Source organism: Drosophila mojavensis, unplaced genomic scaffold (genome assembly GCF_018153725.1).
Source record: "Drosophila mojavensis isolate 15081-1352.22 unplaced genomic scaffold, ASM1815372v1 contig_16, whole genome shotgun sequence".
Classification (NCBI taxonomy): domain Eukaryota; kingdom Metazoa; phylum Arthropoda; class Insecta; order Diptera; family Drosophilidae; genus Drosophila; species Drosophila mojavensis.
Window position 1 is genome coordinate 2255106 of NW_025318693.1, and position 12447 is coordinate 2267552.

The following is a 12447-nucleotide window of genomic DNA, read 5'->3' on the forward strand; positions in this document are numbered from 1 at the left end:
TTTGCTGGCGTTCAAATGTGAGCGCTTATCAAATAATTGCCGGCCTGCAAATGTTGCACAATTAAGCGGTAAAAGGTTAGGGCCAGCGTCCGCCGGGGTTTGACCGCACAGCCGGCCACTGGCCACTGGCAACTGCCCCTTGTCCCAATGCACACACACACAGACTCACTCCCACTCACTCCCGCACACACACACATGCAGACACACACTCAGCTGAACATGATTTTTTTTTTCTTTTTTTTTTCTTTTTTTTTGCAGTAGAAATGTTTTCCTATATTTTCTTCGTTTTTTTCATGTGTTTTCTTGTGAGCGCTTGTTGCGCTCTCACCTCGCAAATGTTTTTTAATATGCTCCATTTCGGGCTTATCTTTATTGTCTCGTTTAGTGGACAACATATGAATGATGCTCCATTTACACACGTTTCTTCTTTCTCTTTTGGCTCTGAGCAGGAAGAAAAAACGAAAATCAACATTTAAATGTTTCTAGTCTTTACCTTAAACAGTTTTTGTTTTTTTTTTTTTAACTCTTTATTAATAAATTTGAATTATATATGAGTAGAGATATTACATTCATACTTATGCTAATTAGCAAAGTTGGCCTGCAGATTTGATTTATTTAACGATTATTTTTCTGTCTTACAATCAACTTGATTCAGATAGAGTCTGTTATAAGAAATACCATATATTTTAATTGCCAGAAGTACAAATTACTAATCCAAAATAGGTATATATTAAATATTATTCTATTTAAATTTATGAATTATTTTTAATATATTTAATTCATATAATTGAGTAACTTACTATAAATTTATTTAAATTTTTTTTTGCGTATTGTTTTTTTTTTTATTATTTTAAGCAATGAACTTGTATCACGATTCTCTAAATCATTTATATAAACATTTACTTAGTATTGTATACTACATCAATTAGCTGAATTTACTTTCCATTTATATAGAAATAGTAGTATTAGTCTAGTAATATATATTTGCTCTTTGTATATATGTATGTATGCTTTCAACTCGATCATCTAATTTTTCAGCTGTTTGCTTAGGTTGTGGTAGAAATGCGTACAAATTAGTGCAGAAGTTGTCTAGTTGATAAGAGCATGATGTATGGTGTGTCCACATGGGGTTTGAACCCTCGCCACGGGGCCAAAAGCCAGCCAGCCAGCCAGCCACTCGGTCCCCGGTCCAGCTGCAATCGATCATTTCGAGCGCGTGTGCAGTCTGTGGAACCTGATGCCACACGGCAAGGTTTGCGATGGAGGAGACGCTGCGTATACCAGTTTGTCACAGAAAAGGCTGGAGATTCGTGTAGAGGCGATCAAAATGCCGGGAAGACCGGCCAAGTGGAAGGCCGGGCATCCAGCCGGTCAGCCAGCCAGTCAGCCAGGCAGTGCGGCCATCTTGTGGTCCAGTGTTTGGGGCCTCGAGGTGTGTCACATCTCTTTTGTGTCGCACATTTGTCAGAAATTAATCATGTGCTTGTTTTTACATGCGTGTGTGTATGCGAGTGTGCGAGGAGCAACAACATTCTTAGCTTTTTGATAAATTAGCCGTCGACCCGTAGGAAGGTGCGAGCTGCTGTCTGGCTAACTCTTAGTCCGGCCAAAGTCGTTGACTGTAAAATGCAATTAAATGCGACCAAAACACACGACTTTGGTGGCGCAATTAATTTCCATTAAAAAGCCAGCCAAGAGCTCTGCCAACACATTCGCATGGCCAGCAAAAAGCCAAGCGATCGCCGGCCGATATGGACGATCGGAACATGAGTTACTCATGTGCATTTAACCGAGTGCTAAGTGAGAGCCAGGCCACGGGCCAGGGCCAGGGCCAGGGCCAAGAGTTGCATCGATTGACGCTAATTGATATGCTTATCGGCAATCGATAAGATTACGATTGCGATTACTCAGCCGCGCGGCGCAGTTCAATCCACTTTCAATTTGACAGCCCCGACAGACAGGTGACAACCCATAACTCACGATCGTTCGGCACCGCATACGCATTATATATATATATATATGTGTATGTATTTGTCGCCAGCAGTCCTTAGTATGTCCGCTTCTTTAGTTATGCATGCATGAGCGCATGCGATATGCCAGACACGAATCGCTGCAAGAGCACCGTGAATTATGCCAAGTCAGCCAGGCAGTGTGTAGGCTTAGCTTTAGGTCTTGCTCTTCGGAATTCTTCAAAATCTGCATGCGCAGGAATCCGCGTCATCCCGCTGGGGTCTTGGCGAATTCCCTTTTTCATGCTAATAACATAATTGATGATATTGTCTTTTAATTCGTTGCATTCAACGTGCCTCGCATGCCAACTCAATTCGGTGGCACATTCATGTGTGCAACGACGGCATTCGTTACGACTTGACACTAACTGGCAAAAAGTGTGTGCAAGCCTGAAGAAGGAAAATAAAATTCAAAACATTAAAAAAAAAAAAAAAAAAAACACTGCCAAGCATCGTATCGGTTTTAGATCGAAACAAATCCCATTTCTCTCTCTCTAATCTTTCATTCGCCACGCTGTGGAAATCAACAACAAAAGCGACAAGTAAAAAGTCAGTTAAGGGGATTTCGAGAAAGGATTCCACCTTTGGAGCAAAACAAATTAGAGATTTCAAATGTAATTTACGACCAAAATGGTTGATCTATGATGGGTATTAAGGGTTTCCATGGCGTCGCTGTTGCTCTTCTTCTTCATCTTCGTCGTCATCTCCTCTTCTTCTGCTTGTTCTTGCCGCCTCTCGCTTGTGGACCAAATGGGGGTGGAAATGCACACACACACACATGCACATTGAGCATAATAAGCAAACACCTTTTGATGGCGGCTGCTAATGTAAGACTATTCGAATACTATTCAAAAGGGCTAATTGATTTTAAACTAAATGTTAAAAATGTATATAATTTAAACATGCAGAAAAACTCAATTAATTAACAGGGAATAAAAAAAATAGTATGCAGTTAACAACGTAAACTCTGTTGATCTTGTTAATAAATGAATAAGCAATACAATAATAGTTACTGGGTATGAAAGACTTTAGCTTGATTGTTATCGTACGCTTTTTAATACCCTGTAAGCTATACAACAAAAAACTCTCCATGAACATTCATTTAACTAATTAGCGGTTTTAAATATAGTTTATCTATTTTATTTTACAAACCAAACCACAAAATTTATATATTTGAATTTATTACTGCTTCTGAAGCAATAGTAGGGTATTCTGGTTCAGAGATTTTGTACCCATCAGAAGAGGCGGGTTATACATGCATAACAATATATTTGACACTCTTTGAGTATCATAAGAATTAGCATTAAATACCCTGTAGGCATTCATAAAAGAGTCTTTGACTATCGATTGAATTTAAGAATGATGACTAAATACCCTTTAAGGTTTCTTTTAAAGACCAACATTTTTTTCCGTCATTTATTAAAACATTGCTTTATAATTAATTATTAAAAAATTAATTTGAATAAAATTATGATGAGCATCACATTATATATTGGAAACATATAATTCGAGATTTAGTTGCCATATACTCATTTAATGAGTTCTAGTATATCGTTATTTGTTACCTTCGTGTACTTGGCTTGCAATATTAAAAATGTAAATACTGGCTTCTAGCAAACAATGTAGATTAAGGTTTAACGATGACTGCGCTATAGAGCCTAAGACAAGAAGCCGCAATCAAGAATTCTTAAAAAAAAAAAGGAAAAAAAAAAGAAATAAAAATAAAAACAATGAAAATATATTCACAATATAAGTAATTCAATTCTAATTAGAGTCTTGCATGGGTGCCGAAAATGGAGCTGTAATTGTTAAGAAATATATTATAAATTCTTACTGATCGATATTTGACCTGACAAACGAGTCAGTGATTTGTATTAGATATCGTTTTGGGGAATAAATTGTACATATAATATATTCATTATTTTATTGTGATTTTTCTGCAGTAATAGAAAGTCAAAAGTTCAGATTCTTCATATTTCAATTATGCTGCAACGGGAAAAACCTAAGCTTTGGCATGACTATTAGAAATTGAAGCAACTAACTTGGTTAGCTGGTTTTAGTATTGTTGTTGCTTGTTTGCTGCTTTTTCGCCTTTTTACACATAAGCGACGCCAGCGACGGCCAATAGCCGCCCGGTCGCCATTTGAGCCATTCATCTTGTTAGCCGCCTGCTGTCTGCTTATACGAATACTGCATCAAGAAATCTGCTGCAAAACGGGAAAATAAATCAGTGCGCCGCGACGAGCGTTTGGGGCAAGTGCTGTGCGACACACACACACACACACACATGGGTACTCGATACTCATATGTCAAGTGTATTTTTGGACGTCTGCGCTGACCCCTTCGCTGTGCACCTACCCGTCGAGCGAGCCAGCGACAACTCTTTCACTTGGCGTCTTCTGCTTTCTTCAGATTTGTTTTGCCTTGCTTTGCCTTGCTTTGGCTTGCCTTGCGTTGCTTTAGCAGGCATCCTTAACGCCGAGATTTATGACATTTTAGTTGGCATCGTCCACTTATCTTATCTTATGGCATCGCACTCTCTTGGCGTAGAGAGCAGCGTCGAGCCCAGAGTCGACTTAGCTCTGTTGCTCTTGTAATGCATTTCTTTGGCGTGACCTCACCGTACTGTCAGCCCTGTTGGTTGACGAAAATCTGTTTTATTGCCTCGCAACGAATCGGAGGTCATATCGACGGCCCTTCCACTGTGTGGTAGGTGCACGGTGTTTTATGGCTGAATTAGCTACCTGTGCGGCCTGCAAGCCGGAAAGCAAAAGTGCTTTGGCTGTGACCTAATAATGCGTAATGCCTATAATTTCCGCTAGACAATGGACACCGTAATGTGGCATTGAGGTCAAGGTCACAGACCACTCACCGAATGCTTCACCTGTGCAATTTAATGGCATTAATATTTGTAGCATTGCCAATCGAAGGTCAAAATATGTATTTACTCTCATTTTCTTTCATTTACGAACAACCTCGACCTGCAATTGTTGTCGATATTTCATGTTTCTGGTTTAAAATAGTTGTGATGCCTATAATTTGTACCGGAGTGAAAGTCGTTTACGTTTCATATATCTACAGAATTAGGTTAGGCAATCGTCTCTCTGCTTTTTAAGAATTTATGTATTTAATATTTGTTAAATGAATATATAATTATACATTTATTTAATATTTGTTAACTGAATATTTATTTAAGTATACATTCTATTATCAGAAGATTCTCTCACGAAGAGCGCTTGATCGAAGAGCATGGAAATGGATCTGATAGTTGAGAACTTAAGCTATGCAGTCGATCCTCGATAATTCGAAATGGGAAGCGGTTAATTTTTATACCCTGAACCCATTTTCAATGGGAAATCAGGGTATAATGGTTTTGTTGAAATGTATGTAACAGGCAGAAGGAGGCGTGGCAGACCCCATAAAGTATATATATTCTTGATCAGGGCGACGAGCTGAGTTGATTTGGCCCTGTCCGTCTGTCTGTCCGTCTGTCCGTCTGTCCGTCCGTCCGTCTGTCCGTCTGTCCGTCTGTCCGTATGTATGAACGCGTCGATTTCAGAAGATATAAGAGCTAGAGACTTCAAATTTTTTTTTAAATGTTCGTAATTACAGCGCGCATATCAAGTTTATCATTAAAAATCGATAACTCATCCCGATCTTTTTTTATCGATAAAAAACCTTATCGAAAACCAGTTATAAAATTATATCTTCTACACCTTTATTGCTAGAGTCTCCAAAATTTTAATGTATGCCTATATGCAAATTATACAATTTCGGTTTTTGTTAAAATTTACCCCCCACCCTTAAATTCACCCCATCACCCTCACTTTTGTAAAAAGCGTATTTCAAATACTAGATACTTGTGCTTTGGCAATTACATGCATATCCATGTCATAATCATAATCTGAAAGTTTCATGAAGATCATACGTCCACAAAAAAGTTATTAAGCAATTAAGTTCTCATAGTAAGCGCTCACTGACGCCCATGCGTGTTTATGATTGTGTGTGTGTTTATGTATGTAATTGTTTGTGTATGTGTGTGTGTATGTGTGTATGTATGTGTGTGTATGTGTATGTATGCCTGTGTGTGCGTGCGTGCGTGCGCGTGTGTGTGTGTGTGCGTGTTTCTTGTGTAAGCTGTAAGACGCGAAAAATTATTGAAATAGCTATTGCTCCAAGGGTTCAGGGGATCTCGTAGTCGAGTAGTCTCGACTAGAGCTTTCTTACTTGTTTTTTTATGTTTTACTTGACTTACACAGAAATTAAATTTATCGAGAGTTATCGAGAACGATTATTTCTGAAGGAGATAGAATTTTTTCGATTTCATGGGGTAAAAATGATCGAGACTCGACTGTCGTATGTTTAATAAAACATACGTGATACTCCAAGAGATCTAAAGCATCAAGAAGAAAGAATACTAAATTCACTTATTTTATTGTAAGCAATCAATGAGTTTCGTGGTAGGCAAATGCTTTTTTGATTAAAAAGTGTATATAAACTTTTAAAATTAATAAGTTGACTTTAAAATCCCTTCTTAAGTATTTAAAAAAAAAAAAAGTAGTGATAAACTGTATTCAAGACTTGAGTCAGTAAAATCGAGATCCTGGTCAACCAGCTTGGGTTGCGCTCGTCGATTAAGGCGTTGGCATTGTAAATTACAACAATATGCTCAAGGTGGAACACCCGCTAAATTCAAAATGATATTAAATTATATAAAGTGCCGCCGCCGAGGCCACTGCCGTTGCGTCGGCTGTCTCTGATGACGGTTGGAGTTGCCTAATTAATTTCCATTACAACGTGCCGCGAGTTGCAATTTTTGCTACGCAACGGGGGAAAAAAAAAACGAGCGACAAAAATCCAGAAATACATAAAACAGTGCTGCCCCGCCCATATGTGGGGTGTGGGTGGGTGTGGCGGGTGGCTGGTGGCGGGTGGCTGGTGTGCTGACTGGAGGCGATTAAATTAAGTGGCGCATTAACAATTGCACTGCCAGGGACAAACTAAATCATTTTGACGCCACTTGCTGCGCGTCACAATTCACACAGAAATTCGTGTAGCCGAGAGTGCAAGTGGATGAATAGAAGAGTGGAGGATGAGTGGAAAGTTGGCAGCGTGAATCGCGAGCTTTTGGGCAATTTGTCAAGCTGGCAATTGGCTGCGCTTTGATGGGGTTGACGGGGGTGTGCGACGGCAGCTTCTTTAGACCAAAACGTGGCACTCAGTGAAATTGGCTCATTTGCATTCGAAATTTAAATTAATGCAAAACCGCTGAAAATGGCAAAGTTGGGCAAAACTTTTGCTACCGGCCGACTGTTGGCTATTGCAGGAGCCGAGGACGGACAAGCCGTGGCTGGAGATGGGGGTTGGTGAGATGGTGGGATGGGCGGTGGGTTCAGGGCGATCATAAATATTCGCTGGCGCTCGTTAGAGGCTGCCAGCGAATGGACGCGAACGCGGACGCGACTTCCTTACTAACTACGCACAGAAAATCAAGTGGGGAAAAATGCTGCGGCAGCAGCTGCTGCAGCAGGAGCAGCAGCGCAAAATATGTGGCCAGGGCCTGGGCAACTTTCTTGCCGCAGTTCCTTATTTCTTATTCCCAGGAGCCAACAACAACAACAGCAACAGTAACAGCAGCGGCAAACAGAGCAACATTAGAAGCGGAATGGAACAGATGGAGGGGAGCGCGCGCGTGTGTGTGTGTGTGTGTGCGTCGAGAGCGCGCGTAGAACATCTTACTCGCTTTTTAAAATGTCCAATAAAAATTGCCGACACATTTCGCCCATATTTCTTCGGAATCCCATATAAATCACGCGCTGTAATCCCTCATGCTATCGCCGCGTCGTCTTGGCTGCCGCTGTCGACTTTGCCACCGCCGCCGCAGAGGACAGCTGGGGAGAGAGGGGCGAAGGGGTGCAGGGGAGAAGCGAGCAAGAGTGGATGCGGCTGCGGGTCTGGGCCTGGGCCTGGGCTTGGGTTTGGGTCTGGGTATTGGGGCTTGGGTTCGGTTTCGGGTTCGGTTTCGGCTCTGAGTTTGGCAGTTTTGGCAATAAGAAAGTTTTTCTTTTCTTTGGTATGCCAGGCTCTGCATTGGCTTTGTTTAGGACCCCGCATCCCGCCACGGGCACCGGATACGGGAGCCGGGACTGGGACTGGGACTGTGCCCTGGTCTAGGGTGGGTTTCTGGCTCGCCCACTCTGCGTGCGCTCGAAGGCCTCATTATGGTGCCTGCGATTATTTGAAATTGCAAAAGTTTATTCATTGTGGGCGGACAGGAATGTGTGGCATACGTAAGATCGGAAGATGTATGTGCTCTATACAGATAAATCAATAACAATACATGTGCTGAATTCAGATTTCAATTCAACTGTTTCCCACTGGATATTTATATAAATTAACAAAATCTCCAACCTTTTCCTTCCTTTTAGTAAATTTTAAGTATAAATTTAAAATAGTCGTCGGCAATTGGCATTTCTATATAACTTTATGTATAAACATTTCGATGCAATTATCATCATTATAGAATAAGAACTTAATTTATATGCAAATTTTAATTTTAATTTGTTACATTTAATTTAAAATAAATATTTCTGAATTTTTAGTTATTTAGAGAATTTCTGAACTGACTTAATTTACTCCATTTTATTTGTACACAAAATAATAATTTAATATTTCATTTAAGACTTCTTTACTTTGATGTGAATTCAAAATGTTAACAATACAAAGATTTAGTCTAAAGTTTGATAGAAATTTATTTGTTTCTCTAACAAAATACACCAAGTGCAAGAAAAGTAATCCGTAAACTAAATTGAAAATTAAGTTTGCATGTCTTAGGGGCAAATGTCTTCCGCTTAGCATCTTAATTATGGAGAGTGGCAACAGCCATGCATCATCTTTAAGTGGAGAGGGCCAGCAGCTCGTATGCTGGTTCCTTTGCTAATGTGCCGCTCCTCCACCCACTCCAGAGCTGCAGTAAAATCCGAAAAACGCGATGCGATGCGCTTTATGAACTCTACACACATGCAGACATTTGTGTGTATATATACATGTGTGTGTGTGTGTGTATGTGGATGCGTGTTGCTATCAACACCAAATAAATGTACGAAACACGCGAGAATAATGCGCGCATATTGTCCAAATTTGTTCTCTATAAATTTTATTAACAAAACACACAGCAAAAACAGAAAAATAAAACGAAAAACAACAACAACCAAATAAAATGAATTTCGCGCTGCTTGTTTACCGGGAAAGTAGCGCAGGACCGGCAGGATTCCGGATATGCACAGACTTGAGAGTGGCTCGCTTTATGGAACAGGACTCGATGGTTCGGTTCAGTTCGGTTCGGTTGGTTGGTTGGTTGGTTTGTTGGATGAATGTTGGCGGCTGGTGGAGTATTTCTGATGCTGCCGAGAGGCGAAAGAACTATGTTTGGCGAGAGATAAAGCAATAAATTCTGTCAGAAATTTAATTTGATAATAAATCTTTGGTTCTAGCGCTACGGAATTTATTTGGCTCGCACTCACGCACACACACACATTAGTGTGTATATATATATAGCATATGTATATATATTTGTATATGTATATAGAAATTCGTGCACATAATAAAACAAAAAGGGCGCAAAAAACGTGCGTGCACGCCAAGGATGAATGAGGATACCAAACATGACACTTATGGATGTTCCAGCACAAAATCACACGCACACGGGCACACACACATACACAACACACACACGCGCACACATACTTTTGGGTAGACAAGGTCTGCGTCGCTGTTGGCGACATTTGCTGGGCTTGTTGCCTCTTTATCCCTTTTCAAAATATCACCTACACCTATGCAGTACAACAATGTGTTTATAGATGCCTGTGTATGTGTGTGACACCGCCCCGTCAGCTGGCACATAAAATGGTTTCTAATCCGGCTAAGGGCCAAAACCACTCACGCTTTCAACTGCCATTTGGCCTTATCACATGGAAATTGCCTCAAGCGTTGATAAGTTTTTAAGCACCTGGCTCAATGCATATACACACACACACTGACTTAGAGTATATGATCAAATGACTTAAATTTTGGCTTGCATAGTCTCTTCAGCATAGTGGGTTAAAGTTAGGAGCCATACGGGGTAGTTTAGTAACCCCTTTGTGTGCTTTTTTGCAAAAAAAAATTTAGGAGCAAAAATATTTTTTGTATATTTTATTTTATACACATCAATTCGTATAGCATACTTTTCGGCACACCCAAATGAAAACATTGCTAATTTGCCAAGCTCCGGAACGTATGCTTCAAATTAGTCTGCAGTCTGAAAATACTTATCAGTACGTTTGGATTATATTTTCATGCATTGCGGCTTTTGAAATAGGTCAACCAAAATATCGATAAAAAATTATTTTGTAGAACACATGTTTCAAGCGTTGTTCTAACACTATTTAATCCATATATGTATAAACCGATTTAAATAGCTCAACCAAAATATCGATAAGAAACCTTTTTCCACAATATTTGATCCCAGCATATTCCCAACACTTTTTAGCCTATATTCAAATTGTCAGACAATAACTAATGATGTTTCTTATATTTGTCAATAGAGAAATATATAATCTAAATATTAACATGACACTTAAATGGATAAAAATTGTTTTAGATGTTCAAGTGATATTCTGTCGGCATTATTGTCATTGAGGTAGATTATGTCCTGCAACAAAACGGGCTTCATCCACTCTACGGCGAGCAGTGTATAGCTACAAAAATGAAAAACAGAAAAAAAAAAAAAATGTTTATAATAGACTACAATATAAAAGGCTAAAATTGGACTATGATTACCCTCTCGGTAAAAGGTTTATAAGCTCAGATCTTGTTATCCATATGCCATAGTAAGGACTTATTGTGTATTTATCGTAGTTAAAGCTTTGATAAAAATTAAAATATTGCTGGAGTGCGTCTTGTATGGTTCGTGGATTGACATCGACTCTCTGTATTCCCAATTCCACATGAGAAAGGTTGTTAAATTTAGTTATTGCGGCTTGAATACAATACAGACAAAGATTACTGCTAATATATATCAACTGAAATTAATACAAACTTACGCCCCATATCCGGAACTAAATTTTGTTGCAAGTTTTTAACTGGGGGCAACAGCTGAGATATTTGAAGGAAATAAATCACCATCAAAGTGTGCAAATGACTTCGCAGCTGAAAATTAAGAAGAAGGCTTCTCGCTCTGTCCCGCAGATAGTGAACCATATAGCGACCTAAAAAGAGATGTGATAAGTTTTTTACACAGTTATTACTGAGATTTCTATGAGAAAGATATTCTTACCAATCGGCTGTAAATCAAACATATAACTAACAAGCAGATCGCGCGCAGGAGCCGCCCCTTTCGAGAAATTGATATCCACTTTGATCTTGGATTGTATGTGAGTCAGGCATATGATGGGAACCCTGGTATAGACAAATGTGTTAACTATTTTCCAAGTTTGGTTGGCTCTTTTGTGAAGCACGTCAACAGTCGTATACAACTGCTGAACTGCCGTTTGCACTGGATATTCTGAAAGAGACAAAACAGTTGTATCTTCTTTCATATTTGTATGGATTCGTATAGAAACTTACCAATATTCACAAACATGTCTAGATCGGAATTCTCATTGCCAACGCCCACCACTCGAGAGCCAAAGCAGTCAACCTTTGTTGTCTTATTGGGAAATGCCTCTTTGAGTACCTGGATCACATCATATTGAATGTCTTGTATAATCGGTGAAAATCGCAGCTGATTCGCTGCTTCAACCTGCTGAACCAGCTTCAGCCAATAGTTCTTAGATTGGCCTAAATGTAAAAGCATATATTATCTTTGCTGTCTCTGTAGGCCCTACATACCAATATCCTCCTGCAACTGTAACATTGGGTAGCTCTAGAGGTATACAAAATTGACTGTGAAATGCAAACAGTATTTAAATTTATAAATATATTTACAATTTCGTCTGCTGAAGCTCTGCATAATATTGCGAAGAGTGTTATCCACAAAATCATATTCCTTTTATAAGTAAAATAAATATTCATTGGATTTTGTCAAAGTAGCGAAATTTCATCCACTGGCGCTTGAGTTCAACTGAAATGATCGCTCACAGTGACTAATGAGACTTTCGATTTGACACAGCCAGAACTGATTATGAACGCATTATTGACACTCAACCGAATCTGTAGTTCAACGATTATATAATTCCCTTCCAAAAGAGCAATACAACAAAAATGAAAAAATAAATAAAGAATTATTTGGGTATTACAATTTTATTAGTGAAATAAAACTTGGTAAATGACTATTTTCTAGAATGTACGTGACTTATATTTTATACAGAGATGTAACATATTCACAAAAATAAAATACTCTCTCTAATGCAGAGTAACGACAGCTCAGTCTCAACAGCGTCACGTTTCCCTCTCTCTC

The 12447-nt window shown here is 39.2% G+C and overlaps 1 protein-coding gene across 1 annotated transcript; it reads right to left on the reverse strand.

The window, feature by feature from the left end:
- Positions 1-10562: 10562 nt before the first annotated feature.
- LOC6573702 (terminal uridylyltransferase Tailor) lies at positions 10563-12123 on the reverse strand. The gene is made up of 7 exons (XM_015167076.3): positions 11976-12123; positions 11880-11913; positions 11616-11828; positions 11326-11553; positions 11093-11257; positions 10830-11028; positions 10563-10747 (listed from the first exon to the last, which is right to left on the reverse strand). Exons 1-7 carry the CDS (start codon positions 12060-12062, stop codon positions 10627-10629), a joined length of 1047 nt encoding a protein of 348 aa, XP_015022562.2. The 5' UTR covers positions 12063-12123; the 3' UTR covers positions 10563-10626.
- Between the last annotated feature and the right edge of the window lie 324 nt (positions 12124-12447).

Excerpts from the sequence above, each read along its gene's own strand:
- LOC6573702 (XM_015167076.3), bottom strand. The coding sequence starts at position 12,062 with ATGAATATTTATTTTACTTATAAAAGGAATATGATTTTGTGGATAACA. Across the intron at positions 11,258-11,325 it reads GTTTGATTTACAGCCGATTG|GTCGCTATATGGTTCACTAT; the intron begins GTAAGAATATCT and ends ATCTCTTTTTAG. Across the intron at positions 10,748-10,829 it reads ATAAACCTTTTACCGAGAGG|CTATACACTGCTCGCCGTAG; the intron begins GTAATCATAGTC and ends TCATTTTTGTAG.